Below are 23,510 nucleotides of genomic sequence, written 5' to 3'. Positions count from 1 at the left end.
TGGAGTTAGCTGAAAAATAAACAGGGTAAGAACATTTTGTTTAATTCTGAATGATTTCCCTGATTTTGTGGCCTGTGATGGCCATGGCCACTTGTGAAAAGCCTCAGTGAAAAGAGCTGTCCTGGCAGGGAGGAGCTGCTTCCTGAGCAAACCTGTTAACCTGTCTCTCCAGCCTCACCCAAATAAAACTCTGTCCTCAGGGAAAAGCTTAAAAATAAGATGAGTTTGTGATGCAACATGAAAAGCCAAGTTCTGTGCAAACAGAGATCTGTAAATGCCCCTTCTGACACCTCCTTGCAGAACCAATCCCCTTCCATCACCCCTCTGCAGGCAAAGCAGAGCTCTTGGGCTTCCCTGGGCCCTGCTGCCCCCATCCAAAGGATGAGCAAATGTTTTACCTTGGCAGTGTTTACATTTTTTACTATCTCGATTAATTTTTAATTAATCTCCTATGAATTGAGTTGGAAATGATGAGTATTAATCATCATTGAAACACTTGATTACCCAAACATGCAGGTATGTGTTTACCTCAGATATTTCTAGTATTTTCAATCTACTTTTACAGGACTTTTTAATACTTTTTACCTTTTGTTACACATACCTGTCATTGAAAACATTTCCTGTTTGAAATCTGGGAAAGACCCCTTGAGAGTCCATGTTAACTATGATGTGTTACTGGGAATCATGTGAAGTTGCTCTCCATGTGGCCCAAATGGTATTTATATGGCCTGAATGAGAGCTAATTTGTTACTTGGTTAGGAGTGATAAAAACAAGTTTAAGCATGCAAAAACTGGAAAAAATAAGTTGAATTATAAATTTTAAAGAGGCATTTAACTGTGAAGCCTTTAGTAGTATAGAGTTGCCTTTGCTTATACTTAGAAATGAACTTTTTTGTGTTAGGAACAACATGCAAGTGTGTAAAAAACATTTTCTGTCTGGAAGTGTTTCATGCTTCTTTTTGGTATTTCTATTGCTTTGTTAAGGTGATGACATAATTAAAGAGAAATTAAAAAGTGCTTTCTGATTACTTTCTAACTTAATAGTACCAATATTAGAGCTGCTAGGAAGAGGGTGCATGACTTTAAGCAAAATAAATGTGCTCTCCTGAGACCACAGGAACAACACAAAAGACTAGTAACAGTTTTCTTGATATTTCAAACACATCTATAATTTACAGCAATCCAACTTTCTAAGTTGTTTTTGTTTTTGCTTTTTTTGGTTTGTTTTTTAATCTGGTTGACTGAAATTTACTTCAGACAAAGAAAGAAGAAAATAAATGTTCAGGAAAATAAGTTGTAGGCATTTTGTTTAGTCCAGTTCTACTTTTGCAATGAGAAGTAAAATGAGATGGGCATTGATTAATTCAAGTTATGGAATATGATAATTATGTAGAGAGATTACTTGTACAAAGACAACTTGTTCCCTAATGAGCAGGAAGCAAGATTTGGAAATGAGTAGTAAAAAAGTGCTTTAATTGTTTTTTTGTTTATAATTATGGTATTGATGTTAGGATGGACATAATAAGAAGGAAAAGGGAGGAACTATCTATGTTCTCAGAGATTCCCTTCCCTTGAAGTTATTCAGTTGTTTTCTTTAAGGATGAATGTTTTCTAGTAGTTGCTTCCATTGTTTTTTGCAGGCAAAAAGTAGCTTCTCTTCTCCCAAGAGACAGGAACATGCAGATGCCTGTGCTCAGGCTGTCTGCACTGATGAGGAATGAGGAGACACATATTGGAGGAGTCCTGATATAGCCCCACCACTCCCACTTTTACTTGTAAGTTTGCTTTGCAAGGAGCTTCAGGCAGAGCAAGAAAACATCCAATTTATCTGCTCTGGAAGCCTGTTGTTAACATCAAGAAGCAGAAAATATGATTCCAAGAGCTGCAGTCTTTTCAGTGAGGTGACTTGTGATTTTCCATAAAGTAAAAAGAAGAGCCATTTCTTTCTCTGAAACCAGGAACCTTAGCTGCAGCCAAGTGATGGAGTACATGAATTTGTTTTCACTCTTTATGCAAGCCAATAGTGCTTTCCATATTAATAGTAAAATGTCCTTGGCATTCTATAAGATCAAGTATCCAGATAAGTTCTAACAATACTTCTGAATCTGTTTGCATTTAACACAACAATCTTTGTGTTGGAAATAACTGGAAAGTACATAACAATTGGAAGCACATTCTGAGAAAATCCACCTAGTAGAGAGGGAAGAGTGATGCATAGGTTTACAATGAATAAAAGCTTTTGAGTCAAATTTGTGTTATTTTTAGGTGCAGTAATTTCTTCAATTTTCTACATTCTTGGTTGCAAGACTTGTATTGCAAGACTTCTTTGTGAATTGAAGGAGACAAAATGGGCATTCTTTAGTAATGTCATCAGCATTATAGATCCTGGATGTTAGTTATTGGTATAATAAATGCCATGCAAGCATACATGCACTGCTTCAGTGAGGCTTCCAGCTCTGAGGAAGGAAAAGCCTCTAAAACTGCACTTCTGGGGAAATTACACTCTCATTCTGGTATATTCATTTACCTGCCCAGTGCGTTAACTTCTTTCCCATCCTGCCCTCACATCCCTATTTTCAGTTGTTGGATCTTCTGTTGATGAGAGATCATTGCCCTCAGCTCTGTGTGGATACTCACCTGATGCAGGGTGTATCTGGCAAGGCACTCCTGTGGCAGAAGGGCTGAAGAGTCAGAGCTAGGAAGGAAATTTAAGCAGCTCTCTGACCTCTGGCACTCTGGTAAAATGCAGGTGACTCTTTTTCATCAGTGCATTTTTTTTTTTAATGAGTATGCCTGCTTGCTTGCATTGCACCTGCATCCATTTTGCTGGCTGTAGAGAAGGAAGGAACTTACCTCCCATGGAACAAAATCAGAAAAATGGCAAAGAATTCTGAGTGTACTTTTCCTGCCCACCCCAACTGGAAGAGTTAGGATTTAGTTAGTTAGTTAGTTATTTCACAATATTAAAAACTGCTGCTGCATAAAAAATAATGAGGTATGAAATTCAGGGTCTAACTCCTCTAGACCTGTTTTAAGAAAAAGGGTCAATACTGCTTCATCTGTAAGCAAAACCACATATCTGTTTACTTCTAGTGATCAGAAACTGAAGATAACATACTCAAACTTGAAGCAGAGTGAGCCTACCCATTTTTAAAGTGCGTATAGTTAATCGCCAGAGTGACTTGTGCTAGGTTTTGCTTGATTCATGTTTTTTTATATAATTTTCTCAAAGGGATGATTCAGCTCTGAAAGCATTAATTGCCTAAAGACAGGAACTTCTCTACTGTTATATGACTTCTCCTGTGTGGGAGGTCAGAGGATGTTAAAGTTTCTTTCTGGCTTTTAGTTCTTGCCTCTGAGAATATCAGTATTTTGTTGATGTAGTTTTTAGACTTAAGCCTGCCTGTGAGACAGAGAAGTGCAGAAACATTTGTTTTGCAAAATGGTCGATTGGGAGAACAGTAATTTGTTACTGTAGCATAAAAGCAGTATTTCTCTGGGGTTTTTCACTATGGTAATTCAGATGACTATTAACTACAAAGATAAACAAAGCTGTTACCACTTTTTTTTCAGTGGCTTATGGTATGCCATCCACTAGTCAGTTGCCCTTTTGTAGGCCTCTGTAGCCTACTATAGAAGAGAATTTATTTTATTTTATTTTATTGAAAGTACAGCTGAAACAATAAATATTGAGAAGGAAACTGTGAAGAGTTTGCATCTCTAACTGCATGCACTGTCTTAAAAAAATTCAGTGTATCACTATTGGCAATGTGCCAATGATCAGTTGGCTCCATGCCTGATCCAAGCACATCCTGTATTTCTGTTAACTTGGCACTCATCTGCAGCTGTTGTGCCCTATTTCTTTTGGCATCACACAAATGCAGGACAAGAAAGCAGCTGTTTCCAAAGGATATTTCTGTCAAAAATAATCAGTAATTAATCAAATGGCTGTACTGTCAACAAGTTTTTTATTGCTTCTGAAAATAGATCCCCTTGAGAGAAATAAAGACAGATTTAACCTTTTCTTATTAGTTATTCAAACTGCGGAAACAGCCATACAACTCTTATGGTCCTATCCATACAGTTAAAAGGAGAGGACTTCTTTTACTGTGGGTTTTGGTTGTGTTTAGCTGTTTTGTTTGGGGTTTTTTGGCTTTGTTTTTTTGTGATTTTTTTTGAAGTTGTTTATATTATGAGAGTTAGAATTTCAAAATAAAAATTGTATTTTGAAAACATATTTCTCTAGTAGATGGATTTTGGAAGACTCTGAAGGTAGATGAGATAAAGAGCCACGATCATGCCAGAGTAAATTTTCCATGTATAATTCTTGACAATTAAGCTTACGTGCCTGAAACTTTGAACAACCAAATCCCCCTTGAGTCCTATTAGTGGCTCTGCATAGCTGGTTGGCAAAATTGGCAACAAAGGCAGCAGACGGATCTATGGACTTAGTAAGACAATACTGTATTGCTTTTCACTGAGTTCACATTTAAATGCTTTCCTTTCAACTCTAATGGCAAAATAATTGTTAGTTAAAACAAATCCTTAGCTTTGGGGAAAGATACATCATGAGCTCTCCATTCACAAATGCTGTAGCTGAAAAATATATTTGTTAAGGCTTAAGAACTCAAAGTCTCTTTCAGCAAATCTTACATATCTGTTCAAATCAGGATTTATTTTAATTGGGTAATTGATAGATAATCCAAATATGATTGTTGGTGTGTTCATAAGCATGGTTTTATGACCAAGGTGAGTCCTGCCAAATATTCGGATAAGAAAAATCTCTTGATTTAAATTTGGGAAAATCACATTTCTAGTAATTATGTATCTAGTAATTAGACTGGGGGAAAAATAATGCAGGAAAAAAAATTGGCCAAGAAAAAGGAGACCAATGTAATTTTGTTAGTAAGATAGTCACTAAGGCTACATCTTAAAAAAAAATAAATATATATATATTTATATATATAGGTTCCTCTGATATTCTAGAAAATGTTATGTTGCTAGCAGTGAGGATTACTATAAGTAGTGCTGAAGCTGTAAGTTGGTTTTGGTTTAATTTTTTTTAAAGTGGTGGCCTCCTCTTTGTTCGACACAGTGACACATTTTTGCACAGGGCAGTAGTTAAAGCAGCATTAAAGTGCCATTGACATCATCCAGTTACTGCACTAACTTGATTATATAACCTCTTTTGTGCAATTTTCATGCTCTGCTCTGTTTGAATGTTTTTACTATGCTGATAACTGTTTTTCATTTCCTGCTGGGATGACCTTGAATAAAAAAAGAGTAAGAATAAAGTAGACATAAGCGATGTAGTCTTGCTGGCATCTGCAGAACTTTTGTTCTGTGTAGAGAAACATAATAGTTTGGCATTTATGGTATAGGGAGTTTCTGCTGGATAGCAATTAATCTTCAACAGTTAGAAAATATTAATATTTTTCTCTTATTTTGCTTTTGAATTTGCCAATGGCAAAGTGCTACAAAGTTCTGAGTGCTAAGTTTTGTGTAATACTTCATGTAAAGTTAATGTTCTAAACACTTGCATTCCGGTTTAAGTGCACTATAATTAATTCATAAAAGACTAAGTAGTAAAAAACCTTGAATAACCTTTACAATTAGCAAGAATGCTTCTAGCTGTGGTAGTAGAGTTGAAGTTTTTGCAATTGCAACATTTCTGTCTGATGTGAGTGTGACATGTAGAGTTCTTTACTGATACCCTGATTGTGCTTTGCATATGTATATTATATTCCAAGAGAAATGTTTTTCAGTAAATCATGCATGTTAGAACTGGCTAATTACATTTACATACAGAGCGACTGATGGCTATGAACAAAGGAGTAGTTTAATGTATTATTTGCTTTTCCTTCTTTTATTCAAGATCTTTAATATGATGCTTTCGTGCCATGATAAGTTTTTCTTACACAAGTTAAAATTGGAAAAACAGAAAGATGCCTCTATATTCTCTCTCTAGCAATGAGGATATCTCAGGAAAAAAACCCCAGACTTGATGAAGTTGTAGGGTACCCAGTTCTCAGGCAGAGATGAGAAGGATCTGGCTGGGGTGGAGCAAAGAGAGAAGAGGTTTCTTTCTTGCCCAAATGTTCTCTTGCCCCATCAGGATGTGTTAACATACCCATGGTTTTTATTACTGTGGACTGTCAATGCAAACTTTAAGCAGGATATTCGGGAGTGCCAGGAGCTGCCATGAGCTCATTGGTTTGTACAGTAACAGCTGCATGTTTTTCAATATTTATATATGTCGAAGTTTTACCATGCTTAATTAGATAAAAGTATTGGTAAAAGTTAATTCTCAATGCTAAATTGGAATTGTTAGTAATTTACTGTTAAGGATGGGCAGCTTAAAGGGGAGGGGTGACTGATGGAAACAGTTAGTTTAAATAAGGATTTTATCAGGAGCAAAATTTATTTTCGTCCAGACAAAGTGTCCACAGTACAGCTCTTGTTTACTTTGCCATAGAAGAGAAAGGATAGGAATATCATATTTATTTACATGCCATGCATCCAGAGCTTAAAGATTTACATAAAACCTTGTTCACATAGTGACACATAGGAAGCCTGCTAAGTAACCGTGTATATGCACCCCATGAGCTGCGTATGCCTTGGCAGCCTCCCTGACCTATGGCCATTCACAGTACTGTGGGACCCCGACCGCTCCCAGGCTCTGGAATGTGACTCTCGGGGGTGTCCAATTGCTAAATTGTCAGCGTGCTCCCTGGCACGTTCTTGGCCCATGCAACCTTGCACTCTGCTGAACATTTCCTGGCTGTGGTCTGTGAATTAGCACAGGCCAGATGATGCCGGGCCAGGAAAATGATCCTGAGAGTATTCAGTTTACTTGGGACCCTCGACATGTTGTTATGTTTGTGTTATTCAGGGGAGATGTAATGCTTCAGTGGGATGGGCTTCTGTACAAGTTTCTATGGCTGATGTGTGTGTTTACAACTTAAGTCATTAAGCTGTGAAGGATTGTAAGGAGGAGGAAAACGGTAACCATTAGGATCTTGGATGCTTTCATGACAGAAAGACAAATTTTACGGCTTTATTGTTGTAGGAGGAAAATTTCATTTTTGTTGGAATGGTTCTTCTTTTTAAAAATATACATATTTTGTATTGTAGGATGCAAGATAAGAGATAACATTGTTAGCAAAGTGTATTGGGAGGTCAGGCAGAATCTCCTTGAAGGAAGATGCTTAGATGGAAGACTACCAGCTAAGAATACTTGAGAAAAGAAAGAAACACTAACATACTCTTTCCTAAAAGTAGTATTATGTTATCTCAGTATAATTCTAAGGATTAAATATTTTCACTGTGAAACACCTAATAAAGGAGACAATCTGAATTAGGAATTAGATGTAGTAGATTTATTTATGACATTTAGGTTTGGGTTATTAGGCAAAATATTAAGTTAATATTGTTAGTAGTAATAGTATTTTGAGGCTTTTGAAAAATACTCAATTTTCAGTATTGCACTCATGGATTTTTGCATTTTTGACACTGGTATAAAAATTAAAATTTTTTATTGAATTATCAAAGTTTATACTTTCAGATAATGTAGAAAAACTCCCAATACGGTGGAATGACACCTTCAGTGATACTTACAAGAGGGGTCTGCTGTGTCTTTTCTCAGTGCACCCTACATGCAGTGCTTGCTTAGAAAATCTTGACTGAGATTCAGTTACTCACAGGCAGCAGACATGTGCGTTTCATGTGTGATGAGAATTTCTTGTGTGAGTGATGAACAAAATATAACACTTCAGCTATAACTACAGAACATACTTCTGCAAAAAACAAATTTAAGTTACAACAAATGGGGCTTCTAAATCTGGAAGTCCCAGCAGGGAGTTGAGCAAGGGTTGTCCTGCATGTCTAAACTAACACATCTAAATGAAGGATGGAATTTTGCATCCCTTCTTTATTCCAGTCACCGAGCAAAAATTTTGGTGGAGTGAAATGCAAATAGAACTACTGTCTTATCCTTTCCTTACAATGAACAGTTGGCCACATCCTAAACCACTTATGTAGAAAAAGTCCTTCAGATGCCATTATTCCAGAGCTGAATAAGACTTGCAGGGCTGATTCAGGAGGAATGATGCTTAACTATGTGCTTTGCAAAAGACTTCAGGCAACTGTACCCCCCACCAACTACAAAGTCAGACAGTGAGGCTGCATGGGATTAGTATGCAGATGACTTTTGTCTCATTTTCTATATTTTCTTTGACTAAATTTCTAACTCCAGAATTTTTGATTGTATATTACCTATTAAAATGCAATGCATATTTATGTTTTAACTAGGGCTGGTTCTGGTGCTAAGATTGAATTTAAGACATTTCTGTGTCCTAGTATTGGAAAGCAGTTGGTTTGTGTACCTTCTAGAAAGGGCAGTAAGTGTGATCATAGTCATTCAGATTTTACTTACTTTCCATTTGCTTCCTTTATGTTCACTTGCCAGAGACTGTAAGGTTCTGGTTCCCTTGGTCTGCTGCTAGGGAAGAATTCAACAGACCTGCTGCTCCCCCTTCCTTTCCCCTGATCCTGATCTTTAGTCACCTGTGTGGTCTCCCAGGAAGCCCATTCAGTTTGTTCATCAGGCAGAAAATTATTTCTTGGTTTGTTTTCTTGTGTATGGTTTTATTGCTAGTCCAGACAAATTGGTTAAATCAGATTCTGAGCCACTGCAAATATGAAAGCTGATATGAGCAAGCAGTAAGACAGTGCAGCTTGGAGCCAGGGAAGAAAAGATGGTCAGAGATAAAACAGTCTTATTACAGCAGGGGAGAGGTGTTAGACTGGCAGAGCCATGGTGTTTTCTCACTGCCCACGATGCTGCCACCTTGCTCCTTGCTCTACTGAATCTCACTGGAGAAACTGGGGTTTCCCTTGTGGTAAAGAGGTTCTCATTAAGCTATGGATACAAAAGGAAATTGGAGATGGTAAAAAATAAGAGAATATGAAGTTAAATAAGAATGTCAATAGCTTCAAGCAGCTGGATTTAAATTGGGCACTTAAATGTTTGTTCTTAAAGGTACATCATTCATCAGCACAGGGTCAGCCTTGACTCCTGAGGCTGGATTTGGTCAATCCTTTGCTTTAACTTGTCAGTGTTTGGATGTCTTTTGCCTTCTCCTCTAGTCAAAAGCTATGGTTTGTGGGCAGAGGCCGTTCACGCTGGTCACAGAAGACTTGTACCTAGGGTTTTTTTCATAGAAAAAAATACATAGTTTTTTTAATGACATGATTCTTCTTTCTTTATTCTACAGAGACCTAAGATTTAATAGGATCAAAGAAATCCAGCCTGGAGAGTTTAGACGGCTTAAAAACCTGAACACACTGTAAGTTCTTTTGCAACCTGTAGGCTCTTTCCCCTTCTTATTTAATATGGTTTATTTGATAATGTGACAAATCTGCTCATTTATCACAGGTAAATAGTCTTACAAATTGCAGCTGTAATATTTACATAGAAAAGGGTTGTGAGCTTTAGGCCTAAAGTATTTGAAAGCAAAACCAGGTATATGTATATTAAAATTAAAAATGTGGTTTTTTACATATTAATGTTTTATTAATATTCTCTAATTGGAAGTATGAAAAATATAGACCTTTGCTGTATAATTTTTTTCCAAATTTTGCTAAATGACTTTGGTGAAATACCACATAATGTAATCGTGAAGTTACTGCAAAGCTGTTTAAAGGCACAGAAGCTGTTTAAAGGCACAGATCTGCAAGTATGTTGCAGTTACAAAATATTTGACAGACTCTAATGGCCTGAACTTTCCTATTCTAATGTACTCACCAGGACTGGCAAAAGTTCAAGGCTTTGTTCCTACTGAGCTCTCTTTTATGTAGGTCTTTTTTACTATATGTTTATAAAGAAAAATCCATGTTTTCTAGACTTTTTACAAACCCACAATGCAACTAGAATATGTATTATAGTTTAACTTAATATCTCTTCTGTCATTCATATCATATTGTCTAATATATTAGCAGATGTGAGGAAGAATTTAGACAGTTGTTTTTACTTTAAAATGTACTTGACTTGTGATTGCGAATCTGTTTTCTAGAACACAAGTAGTGTGTGAACAGAAATGCAATATTGATATCAATCAGCTTTGTATCACTATTATCTGTTTATCCTGCAAAGAGATAGAAACAAATGTATTGAGACATCTTTTATTGTATATTCACGCCAGAAGAAATGATAGGACTTTCCCCAAAAAGAATATTGTCCAAACCTGTGCTACCAAGACATTATTATTGGCTATTCCTACTTCCAGTCACTTTTATCATACCTCTGTTTGCAGCTGATCCTCAGTTTTGAATTACAATTTCTGTCAGGTATCCAAATTCAACTTCTAATTGTCCAAATCACTGATCTGAGATCCACAAGTCCTGAATGAGGACAGGATTCATTAATTGGGATTCCCTGTTCTTCATATAATCACTGAATGAGGAATGAGTGCAAATCTGTTAATCTGTTGTGTTACTGTTCACTTTAATGCTCCTGCTAGTAACAAATCTTTGTTAATATCAGTTTTTATCAATTTAAAGTTTATGTGTAGGTTTGGGACCAAGATTTTTTTCCTTTCATCTTCATCTTATATTCTTACAAAAAGCCATATTGTTTTGATTTATAGATTACTTTTGCTTTTTTATTTCTGTCCAATTGTTTTAGAGTTTTCTCCTGCAAGGTAGTGACTGAACATCTGTGAGCATGTAACTTTCTCTCCTTCTAACAGTTACTGGGAGGGGAAAAAGTGTATTTGCTCTTTAATTTTTTTCAAGTTTTCCTTTTAATACTCTATTACACTTGATGTATATTTTCCCCTACTGTTCCTGTATATTAAAATAAACAGGTGTTCATTTCTTTTTATAGGCTTCTAAACAACAATCAAATAAAAAGAATACCTAGTGGGGCATTTGAAGACCTTGAAAATCTGAAATATCTGTAAGTTAAATGAATATAATTTTTTTCCATCTGTGTGTAATGGAATTTCTTCATTGTGAAAGTCTTTTAATCTAAGATTTTATTTTAATCTGGCTCACTATTTCAGGAGATAAACAACACTGAAAATCTGTGAGATTAATTTATAATGTGGGACAAACTATGGGTCTGGTTTTCTATATACAGGTTCTTTAAGAATTGCTAATGTAAATATCACTACACTTTGATATCTGTAGTACAGTAGATTTTAAAGAACTGAGTAGTTACTGTTTAAAATATGCATCTTAAAAGATAATTTTAAAAGTGATAAGTTAAAAGGTTTAGGAATTCAGTTCTTTAAGGTTCACTGAAACCTTCATACACGGTCCTTTTAAATTTGTGTTTTGGCAAGTGGTTTAATAGCAGGTAGTTCAAGATTTGTGTCTGCAGAAGCTTGTAACTTATAAAAGCTTTTTAACTACTACTAAAGCTTGTAACTTATAAAAGATTTTTAACTACTACTACATCATAGAATCTTAGAATTATTTGGGTTGGAAGGGATTTTAAAGGTCATCTAGTTCCAGTTCCTCTGGATGGGCAGGGATATCTTCTATTAGACTGGGTTGCAGAGGGGTTTGATGAACACAGTATAAGTTTGTAAGAGAAAAATTAAGTCAAACAAAAAAAGTACTTATATGATTTGCCATAAATTCTATGTCTGCCCCCTATATATTTTAAGACTAACTTCTCCCATTTTTAACTAACATAGCACATGTATTAATTATGCCAATAAACAAAAGGCATATAAAATTTTCATATTATCTGTATCAAAGACAAAAGCTGAAGAGTAAGTTATTATGGATTCTCAGCTCTAGTCTCTGGAGTTCACCTTATGAAGTGTCAAACAGAAAAGTTTCACTTCATTGTCTTTCAGTACTGATCATTGCTTGAATGCTGTACAGAAAAATAGGGTTAATTTGAGATCTGATTGCTTTACAAACAATTTGGAAGCTTAATTTTCCATCTAGTTTTCAAGAATGCAGTCTGAAATAGCTCTATGGAGGTAGGAGAAGGGAGGACAACTAAAATCACTTAAATTTTTACAGTTATATGACCTGTTTTTCCAAGTTGTGTTTGATTACATATCCCGGTTTTGGCTTTGTATGTATTGTCTTTTAGTAATAAAATTGTCTAATCTGAATGCAACAGAAAGAAAAAGAATCTTGAACAGACTGTTCCCAGGGAGTTTTATAAAGTCCATAGTGATTGTATTTGTTATAAGTTTGAATGGTGGATGTGGTAGTAGAGTCTGTAAGGTCTACTAATTCAGGATGGCTAAAGCTTCTTTCCATAGTAAGCAGCTGTGCAGAAATACTACTTGGTTCTTACTAGTTCTTTGTTTTCACATGCTTGCCTTTGTCTAGCCTGTATTTAACTTGAGCTAAAACTCAACTATGCACTCTGTTCAGCTCAATAAAACAATGAGAAGAGGTAAATGAAGTATAATTTGTTTTCATATACATTTAGTAATTTTTATCTGTATCTATATTGTTAAGAGAAAGATCTTTTCTTCTTCCTCTTGTTCCTTGATAAATTTTAACATCAAGTTCAATGTGGCAGTTTATTCAAGTGCAGAGAGCTTTTCTTTAACGCCACCCCCCCATTTTCCGAAAACAAACTTCAGGAAGATCTTTTTGCCTATATCAATGGCTGTAGTATAAAACTTTAGCTTTTAACAGTGTTAAAAGCTTAAAGTTAGAAGAATGCTGGCCCTGGTCAGATATCAATACAAAAGGCTTAAGTGAACCAAAACCAGTTCATCTGTGAAAATTTCAGCTGAGTAGGTGCATGCTAGTTGTATTGTGTAGGCCAAAACAAACCAATTTTTTTTCCCAGTCGGGGGAATAGAAGAAGAAATTGAGGGGGAGAGATTGTACAAAAGTTAGAAATACTGTTCAGAATTTCATATTCCAAAGACAAATCATCTGGAATAGTTGAGGGATTTTATGGCCTGATCCTATGGATACTTGCAAACCTAACTTGTATTGTCCTGTTTCATAAAATGAGATCACTGGTCCATGACGTTACTTGTGTTCTTATGAAAACTCAGGTACTGGGTTGCAGGTGGTTCTGAAAATGTATAATTCACTGAGTAATTTTAGAGAACTTGCCATTTCTCAGTGGCTTTGATTTAGCAAAATATATGTATTTTTAAATAAAATAAGTATAACTATTGGTAAATACAGATGTATAACCATGTATAAACTATTTGTAACTATATAGTTATGTATAAAATATGTAAGTATAAAACCACAATGCATTATAATTATTTAAAAAAAAACAAAAGCAAAAACAAATAAAAAAACTCCAAACAAAACAAACAATAACAAAAAAAACCCCAATAAGAAACCAGTATCTGAGAGACAGATATAAAGGCCCATTCCTGTACCTCTGCTGCAGGTCAGGTTTTGTGCTTTCAAACAAAACTTTTTTCCAGCAAGTGTCACAGAAGCCCTAGAATTTTCGAATGCTTCTTTATTCTACTTCTTTCTGAAACTGATGTTAGAGTTTTATGTTTTCAGAATTTTCAGTATATATGTTTTCAGAATTACCTGTCTGAAGAATAGGTTTTGTCAGAGTAATAATAGTTCCTCAATTTTCTGTGCAGTGCAGCTATTCATAATTGTAAAATCTGGCTTTACATTATAGAAAAAACACTATGTGCATACAGTTTTTGAAGCTTATTTTTTAGAAATATTTGTTATCTAGTTCTTCATGTAATTGAAATTTTGACAGTTCTATTAACAGTTTTGCTTGATCTTGCTGTGCCATGTCATCTTTGACTAAAAGGTGGAAAGAAAGAAATGTCATCATTACTGTTTCTGTATGAAACTAAGGGGATACTTTTTCCCTTGTCATTTTGTCTTTCTGTCTTCCTATCTTTGTTTCATATACCTTATTGGTGATAATATATTTCTCTAATAAGGATCAAAAAGGCATTAGTAGCTTGGACCCTATCTATAATACAGTTTCTTCACTTCAGTGATTCTGTATAATTTTTTCTTATATTCCCTCCTTCTACAAAGATTACTGTAAACACTCCTTTCTAAAATAAACTTTAAAAGTTGTCTTCATATGAGCAAAGTATTTGGCAACATGTTTTTAGTGTGCTGCTCTTGTTACAATATGCAGAAGTATTCTTGATGTGTGTGATGCATTGAGTGTGTTTGATTTACATCCTTGGTTTACTGGTTTCTTGGTTTACTGACTAGAGGTGGTATTACAGAAAGATGAGCAAGAAAACTGTCCCAACTGTACAATATAGATCTAGGAAGATTTGTGGAAACTTAGTAGGATAATCCTTCTTGATCCTGAAAGCTGACAGTTTATTGTCCAAGCAAGAAGATAACTGGAAATTGAAGGTGGACTCATACTACAGTTTTAACATGTAGGACACTATAAAATTCAGAAACAGCAGTGGAAAAAATGAGCTTAAGTTAAACAGAAAGAATTTAGGTAAAAAAATATAGAAAATTATGAAATATAGATCAGTAATTAAAAAAAAACATTTCAGATAAAAACAAAACCCTTGGTATTTACAAAACAGTAAGCTAGAAATAAGTGCAAGACCTAAAAATGGAAGATGAAAAAATAAGTTTGGCAACAACATTGAAACGTATTCACTTTGCGAGAAATGGAGAGCTGAGAAATCAGACATGACAACATTGAGATGACCATCTAATAATTAGAAATTTGGACCTAAAACTGCCACAAATTATTGTCATAGGGGATCTTGCAAACTTTAGAATAATTTTTTTTCTAATGTTCTGATAACTGGTTACCTATTTTTTTATAAATTTTCCAAGTATATCACCAGTATATGGCCTCTATCAGTCCTACTAGCACTTCTGGAAAACACTGTTTTTACCCCTTCTGAAAACAGAATTAATTGCTAGAAAATAATTTAATGTCTTAATATAATATATCCCATTGTCATCTTAATCCACTATTTATTAGTGCTTCGTAAAAATCTAATTGTTGAATTGTGTAAAAGAGCATTAAGGTAAATAAAATGTTTTTTGGGGGTTTTTTGTTTTTTTCTCATATATAATATATTTTAGATCTGTTTTCTACTAATGTTGCTGGGATAAATTGTGAGAATGTTTTTGCTCAAGATTAGTGCAGTGTTTACAAGACTTGTTAGGCACAGTACCATTTTAGAAAAGCATAAATATTTTTTGGGAGTGCTACTTATTTGCATTTTGTATTCTATCATTTCTCTCATTATTCAGGGAATAATACACAACTAAATTAAAGACTTGTTAATACACCTGCCATAGGACATAGGTTTCTGTAGCATTAGGATTGCTGGGGTTTTTCTGTAGAGAGGACATGGTAGACTGATTGCAGCTGAGTGTCCTGCATCTGGAGGTTTTCTGATAAGGATGGATGAAGTTGTAGTTTAAATTTTAATCCCTAATCAAGTCCCACCACAATGACTTGGTAAGAGCTCCAAAACAGGACATGAAAGGCTTCTCCCTTCTCTGCAGTATGGTGGTAAAAGTCTGCAAAAGTACAAATTGACTGTCCCAGTCTTCCTCTGACCCACCCTTGTGTCACTGCCTTACGTTGTCTGCAGCAAGTAAATAAAAGTTATGTTATTTAAAAAAAACAAACAAAAACCAAACCAAACCAAAAACCCCAAACAACCCAGAACAAAACAAACCACAAAAACCAAACAACTTGGATTGATCAGGTTTCTTGATTAGAATTATTCAAATGCTCACAAGAGCTAAGTAACTAAGCTTGGTTATGAAAAGTATCTTAGCCCATTCTGGTTCATTGGTCTGATCAGCAGGTTAGTATTCAGTGGAATAAGAAGAATTTCCACAGTTCCAAGTGTTGGGTAAATAACAATTCAGCTGCTCATTCCTTGGAATTTTGTAAGGTGTGAAAAGAAATGGTGTATTTAAAATCCTTTCTGGAAAATAAGATTTAAATTTAGTATTGTGCAGAGTGGGAAATTAAGGAAAGACAAAATTGTAACAGCTGTGATCCTCAAGTTAATTGGTAAATCTGAGACATTTCTATATCCATGATATGGATACTCAAGTACCCAAATAATATATTTTTAAATAGAATATATTTTCAAATAATATATTTTAAATAGAATTAAAACCAATTCCACGTCCAAAGTAAGTGTAGTACATCTATTCTAAGTTATTTTTGAAGTTTTTACAGTACTGTGATGGTATTTTTTTTTCCAGTTCAATTTGTTCAGAATTTTGAGCATTCTAAAAATCTCAGAAATTTTTGCTTACTTGTTATTCTGTTATTAGAGACACTTCTTTTTGTATCTGAATGTTAATGTGAACATCTAATGTTAATTAGGCACACTGAGTGTCTGTATATTAATATACTGGAACCTGGCAAAGCAATGCATTGGAATACTACACTTAGACTCTAGAGAAAGATACCGTTCCACATTGTCCTCCAAGGTTGTCATGAGCTGAACATCAGATACCTGCAAATTTTTTTCTCTTGTGGTCTGTTGTGAAATATTGACCATTGTCAAATCACTGTAAAAAATTCCAACTCCAGCAGAGCTGGTACTTTATCTGCTGTTTCAAAAGAAATTTGTAATACTTCCAGTAGCTTATTGAAAAGTAATAATAGAAAAGTCAAGACCACTACTAATAAAATGCCTGCTAATAAAGCCCCTTGTGTTCCAAAGTCTCTTCATCCCTTTTTCATAGAAATCCATGCCTGATTAACTGAATTTCAAGTCATTTGTCAAATAATTGTGAGAAAGTTCTTACATCCAAGCCTTTTCCTAATCTAACACAAAAAGAGAGTGACACTGAACCCCAACAGTATTTTTATTTGCTGCCTGTATGCAGAACCTACAGTCACCACCATATCTGTGGTTTTTCTCCAACAACCTCTCAACTAAACCACCCTTACTGTTAAAAGCATGATGAATATGAGCACATACACTCATTCAACCTGATTAATTTTAATTCTCTAGAAAAGGTATAGACAGCACATGTGACCATACTGGTACTGTGCATATGTTTACTCTGTTTATATTATAGAGTATCAATATGGACCTAACGTCCCTCTTCTACACAGTGACCCAACAAACATACAATGCTGTTTTATGGATGCAGTACCAATATTCTAACTTGTATTTTTTTGTAAATATTCAAAAAGTTACACAGGCTAATTTATAGAAATTGTCACAGTTTGTTCTCCAAGTCCAGTAAAAAGACGAATTCCATCATAATTTGAATATTTGTCCAGTATCCAGATTAGATATTTTAAAGAAAGAGGCCAATGGCACCACTGGTGTGTTCTGGTAAAGACAATTCAGATCCAGTTATGTCCTTTTAATCAGTATTTATTTTGATTTTTGAGAAGCCCATCCAGAAACTGAGGGGCAAAGAAACATTAAGTAGTAATAGTGAGCACTGGGACTCCCAAAGCATCCCAAAGCCTCAGAGCCTTCAAGGCCCAGACTTTTGCCTTTCCTGGCAAATGTTTAAGATGAAATCTCAATGACAAAGTATTTGTATGTGTATGTGTTTAAATTTTGTTTTCTATTTTTTTTTCCTAATGTGTAGTTGAAAAACTGTCTTCACATGTCAACTTAATTCTTCTCTTCCACCCTCATGTAGCTCTCATTTGTGTACTAATATTACTGATTGTTTCTTGTTTCAGCTATTTGTACAAGAATGAAATCCAGTCAATTGACAGGCAAGCATTTAAAGGACTTGCCTCTCTAGAACAACTGTAAGTGCCCTTTCTCTTCTGTGCTGTCATCTCCATGGTTCCCCTGTGCATGTCTTGATCCATACACCCTACCTGCATGCTGTGCATGTCTGCACTCCCTGGGTTGTTAGGCAGAGCGCCCCAGAATCATTTGCATGCGGAAAACCAAAATGGATCTCTGTGTCAGATTCTTCATTTCTATGTTTGTCTTTTATTTGTGATTTGCATTCCTGGTGTCCCTACCCATTGTCATGTAGCTTGGATGAAAAAGAAGTGTTATTGTGGAATATGTTGAAAACAAATGTGCATTGTTTAGAGAGAGATGCTGATTTAATTTCTGTAGAACATCTTAGTTCCTTTGACTGTAGCACTTACTGTTTTATGCCAGCTCTTGAAGTTTAACTCAGTTTTTTTTATTTGAAAATGAGAAGAGGTTTTAAAATCAGAACCTTACTGTTATTGATACTTGTGAATCATTGCCAGACACAGATACGGAAGAATGTTCATCGCTCATAATGTAGTTGTTTCAATGTCTTCTAGAAAGAATGATTAAAACCATAATCCTCCATACATAATGACTGAAGATTAATTTCTATTGAAAAAGAATGAAAAAAAAAATCATTATCAGCATGACAAAGCCTGACTGTATTGATTCTATTAAATTTAATTATGTTTTGTTTTATAATCAGAACAGTTTGTCTGCCGCACAACAGTACTAGACAAATGAGTTTTGTAGCATATACATTTAGGGGGCTAAATATCTTTCTTCTAGTCAACATAAATTTTTAAACTTCTTACAGTTATTACAATTTTTCTTTGATATGTATCTACTTCATTGTTACTGCAAAGGTTTATTGGATATTAGTGGACACAATGTGTATCTTAAATAAAGCCACATGTCAGATGGGTACAAAATCACAAGCTGATTTTAGAGGGTAATACATAATTTTTGAAAGAAGAGATTCTATAAAAAACAGAATCATAGAATCATAGAATCATAGAATCATAGAATTGGCTGGGTTGGAAGGAACCTCAGAGATCATCGAGTCCAACCCTTGAACCACCGTTGCGGTTGCTAGACCATGGCACTAAGTGCCACATCCAGTCTCTTTTTAAATATCTCCAGGGACGGAGAATCCACTACTTCCCTGGGCAGCCCATTCCAATGCTTGATCACTCTCTCCGTAAAGAAATTCTTTCTAATATCCAACCTAAACTTCCCCTGGCACAGCTTAAGACCGTGGCCTCTTGTCTTGTTGAAAGTCGTCTGGCAAAAGAGACCGACCCCCACCTGGCTCCAACCTCCTTTCAGGTAGTTGTAAAGAGCGATGAGGTCTCCCCTGAGCCGCCTCTTCTTTAGGCTGAACAGCCCCAGCTCCCTCAGCCTCTCCTCATAAGGTCTGTGCTCGAGTCCCTTCACCAGCCTGGTTGCCCTCCTTTGGACCTGCTCCAGGACCTCGATATCCTTCCTAAACTGAGGGGCCCAGAACTGGACACAGTAGAAGTGATCCTTATCAAGCATATTTATATATGTCCTTTGTTTCCTTATTGCCTTTCTCTTCCCCTTCCTCCTACTCTAGAGACAATTACTGCAGCATATTGACAGCAACTGGTACGGCTTCCTTGCATGCTAATAGCAATTATTATTTTCTCTGTGGAACTTGAAATACTGAGGCCCACTTATTACATTACTAATGATTCCACAATAATTTTTTTCCACCTGCTACAAGCTGGTGTGCTGCAAGTAGCAACAATTGTCCTTTTGTTCTTTTGATCTGTGTTATGACTGAAAAACAGAATCACTCTGGAATATTTACACCTTCTGAATGTAGTGTTCTACTAGGTTGCAGTTAAGCCTTTCTGTGTGCATTGATATCACACTGCCCCAGCTTAAGCTCTACCGTGAGACATAAACATTATTCTTTATGAAATTTAGTTTTAAAAAAAAGGACTTAGTCTCATTTCTAGCTCAGGAGCCTGGCATACCACTGATGAGTGCCTGTCCTTGAGTCATGGCCTCAGCTGCCACAAGCAGCTCCTGTGAGTGTTCTGGTGAGCTGCTGGGCAAGGTTGGTGCCCTGCTGGGGGCACATCAGGAAGCTTCAGAGCCCTTCTTCTGGGCAGATCTTAAAAACAGAGCTCAGTGGAGAGGAAAGTGGAGGACAGGAAGCCAATGGCAAGGCTGGAAATAAAGTCAATAGAAAGTATTGAGATTCACAGTTCATGATAGTTTGTGAGAGATTTGAATTTTATACATCTGTAGCATAGTAATAGATTCTGACTCTACAAAGTGTGCCTTGTAACATTTTCTTTGGAGAAAGACTGTGTTCATAAGACCGGTATTAGTTATTGTAAGCAAATTCTTAAGTCCCCTGACTTCTGTTTGGAACTCTGTACAATGTTTCCACATATGGAAGCTTCATGGCTTCAAGTTATCAACACTACTGGATTGCTACTGGATGTATTGACGTAGTCAAATGCTCTTCTCAGTGCTTAGCAGAGTTCTCAGAAGGAGATGCTCGAGTCCATGGCTCAGAAGATTTATAGTAATTTCTTATACTCCAGTGAAACACAATGAAATTGCTAGTTGCTTGTGTTGTGGGTGTTTGTTTGTTTGTTTAACTGAACAGAAAAACAAACAGTTTTCTGGCTTTGTGTTGTTTTTGAGATAAACTGTAAATATAATTTGATTGTATGTATAAGGGAAGAAAAAACCCAGCATTTTCTGCTTCTGGAAGGTGGTTCTTAGTTGCTAGTAGCAGTTGTAGTAGAAAAGTATTCACTTGGCAAAAATATCCAAAGGAAAGATATTTTTGGAATCAGGTCTTGAAACTTGATTATGCTAGAGTAAATTCTGGAAAAAAACCTTGAGAGTTTTACATGCTTGAACACGCTGAGCCATACATAAATCGTCACCCAACTTCAGTCATGGCAGGGCATGGAGGAAGGAAGTAACTGATGAAAGAGGCTGCTTAGTACCAGTTTAGAAACTATTGAATCTGCATGACATAGTTTGGGTCTGGCAAAGGTGACACAAACTGGGAGGAAAATTGCATTTTTTTGGAGTAGCAGCTGGAAGGCAGCCGGAACACCCGAGAGGCATCAAATGCTACCTCTATGTTCTTGCATTTAAAAAACTGCTGTATGTATTAGTACACAAAACTGCTGTATGCCTGGGCTTAGACAACAGAATCAGTGATCAGCTGAGTAATCTGGACATCCATAAGTCGATGGGTCCAGATGGAATGCATCCAAGGGTGCTGAGGGAGCTGGCGGAGGTCATTGCTAGGCCACTCTCCATCATCTTCAGTAAGTCATGGGTAACAGGAGAGGTGCCTGAGGACTGGAGAATAGCAAATGTCACTCCAGTCTACAAGAAGGGCAAGAAGGAGGACCCGGGTAACTATAGACCGGTCAGCCTCACCTCCATCCCTGGAAAGGTGATGGAACAACTTGTTCTTGTCACTATCTCCAGGCATATCAAGGACATGGGGGTCATCAAGAGCAGTCAGCATGGTTTTATCAAGGGTAAATCATGTTTGACTAACCTCATAGCCTTCTATGAGGAAATTACTAGGTGGATAGATGATGGAAGAGCGGTAGATGTGGTTTATCTTGATTTCAGTAAAGCATTTGACACCATCTCTCACAGCATCCTTGTAGATAAGTTGACCAAGTATGGGTTTGGTGATCAGGTAGTGAGGTGGATCAGGAACTGGTTGAAAGGAAGGAGTCAGAGAGTTGTAGTCAATGGGGCAGAATCTGGTTGGAGGTGTGTGACTAGTGGAGTCCCTTAAGGGTCGGTACTGGGACCGGTGTTGTTCAATATCTTCATCAATGACTTGGATGAGGGTATAGAGTGTACCCTCAGCAAGTTTGCTGATGACACTAAGCTGGGAGGAGTGGCTGACACACCGGAAGGCCGTGCTGCCATTCAGAGAGACTTAGACAGGCTGGAGAGTTGGGCAGAGAGAAACATGATGAAGTTCAACAAGGGGAAGTGTAGAGTTTTGCATTTGGGGAAGAACAACACAATGTCCCAGTATAGGTTGGGGGCTGACCTGCTGGAGAGCAGTGTAGGTGAAAGAGACCTGGGGGTCCTGGTAGACAAGAGGATGACCATGAGCCAGCAATGTGCCCTTGTGGCCAAGAAGGCCAATGGCATCCTGGGGTGCATTAGAAAGGGTGTGGTTAGTAGGTCAAGAGAGGTTCTCCTCCCCCTCTATTCTGCATTGGTGAGGCCGCACCTGGAGTATTGTGTCCAGTTCTGGGCCCCTCAGTTCAAGAAGGACAGGGAAGTGCTTGAAAGAGTCCAGCGCAGAGCTACTAAGATGATTAAGGGAGTGGAACATCTCCCTTATGAGGAAAGGCTGAGGGAGCTGGGTCTCTTTAGTTTGGAGAAAAGGAGACTGAGGGGTGACCTCATCAATGTTTTCAAATATGTAAGGGGTGAGTGTCAGGGAGATGGAGTTAGGCTTTTCTCAGTGATGACCAGTGATAGGACAAGGGGTAATGGGTGTAAATTGGAGCACAGGAGGTTCAAGTTGAATATTCAAAAAAATTTTTTTACTGTAAGGATGACAGAGCCCTGGAACAGGCTGCCCAGGGGGGTCGTGGAGTCTCCTTCACTGGAGACATTCAAAACCCGCTTGGACATGTTCCTGCACGATGTACTCTAGGTGGCCCTGCTCTGGCAGGGGGGGTTGGACTAGATGATCTTTCGAGGTCCCTTCTAACCCCTAGGATTCTATGATTCTATGATTCTATGAATCCCACCTGAAATGCCAAAGTAATTGGCTTGGGCAGTCATGAGCTTTCTGTATCTGGATCCCAAGACTGAGCTCTAAATCTTGTTTATTTTCAGATGTGTTTGTTTTTCACAATTATTTTCTTCGAAATATTTACTATTTTTTGATATGTCAGCTGAAGAGTTGTGTGTGTCAGGGATAAAAAGTGTACTCTGCAGTCCTCTAACTAGGGAGGTCCCCAAATATTAATGGAATTCTTTAAATCTGTTTACCTGATCTTAGTGGAATACTAATTATGCATTTTCTTTTACCCATATTAACATATTAATTCAGCTCTATATGAGCAGAATTATTCTGCTCTGTATTAGAGTTATGCTGTAGATTGTGTACTTACGTACACATTTGGGGAAAACTAATTAATAGATAAAAATTTTATCTTATGTAGAATGATGCAGATTGCTATATTAATTTTATTTCCATCAATTCAATTTTCAGTTGCTTTGAAATGTTGCTATGATTTTTTTTAACTTTTATATCCTGATTAAAGTCTCATTGATGCTAAAAATACTTATGATAAGGAATAATGGGGGAGAATTAATTAATAAACAAAAAAGAAAATAATCCAAAAAGAGTCTTGAAAAGTACATCCTTAGTATTCTAAAATCAGATCAGCTATGGACAACTAACCTAGAAAGCTGGAAGCAGATATTTATCTAGCCTTATTTTAAAAATTTTTAAAGAGAGGATTCCATAATCTTCTTGCATATCCTGTTCCTGTGTTTATATTTTTACTGTAACATCAAATTTAAATATCTTTCTTTGGGTTTTAAACCTTTTACTTCTTTTCATACCCATGGATAGGGAAAGTTCTTTAATAAATGCAGAGAAAATCTATTTGTTAATTTCCTTCAAATAATCAAAGTGGCACACATGCTATTTAAATATTCAGAATATAAGGTTTGGTCTACTAATGGATTTTTAGTACTTACCCAGAGATATGGAAATATTATTAGAAATTAACAATTGGCATATACGATAAAAGTAAAAAATCTGCAAAA

The 23,510-nt window shown here is 36.3% G+C and overlaps 1 protein-coding gene across 1 annotated transcript in view; it reads left to right on the top strand.

The window, feature by feature from the left end:
* Positions 1 to 23,510, top strand: part of PXDN (peroxidasin) — an 83,744-nt gene that overhangs the window by 13,047 nt on the left and 47,187 nt on the right. The window contains exons 2-4 of the mRNA XM_030448217.1: positions 9,276 to 9,347; positions 10,886 to 10,957; positions 17,654 to 17,725. Of these exons, the coding sequence (XP_030304077.1) occupies positions 9,276 to 9,347; positions 10,886 to 10,957; positions 17,654 to 17,725 (216 nt within the window). The remainder of the gene's footprint in view (positions 1 to 9,275; positions 9,348 to 10,885; positions 10,958 to 17,653; positions 17,726 to 23,510) is intronic.

The sequence above is a fragment of the Calypte anna genome, chromosome 3 (genome assembly GCF_003957555.1).
Source record: "Calypte anna isolate BGI_N300 chromosome 3, bCalAnn1_v1.p, whole genome shotgun sequence".
Classification (NCBI taxonomy): domain Eukaryota; kingdom Metazoa; phylum Chordata; class Aves; order Apodiformes; family Trochilidae; genus Calypte; species Calypte anna.
This window is presented reverse-complemented; position numbering and strand designations above follow the sequence as displayed.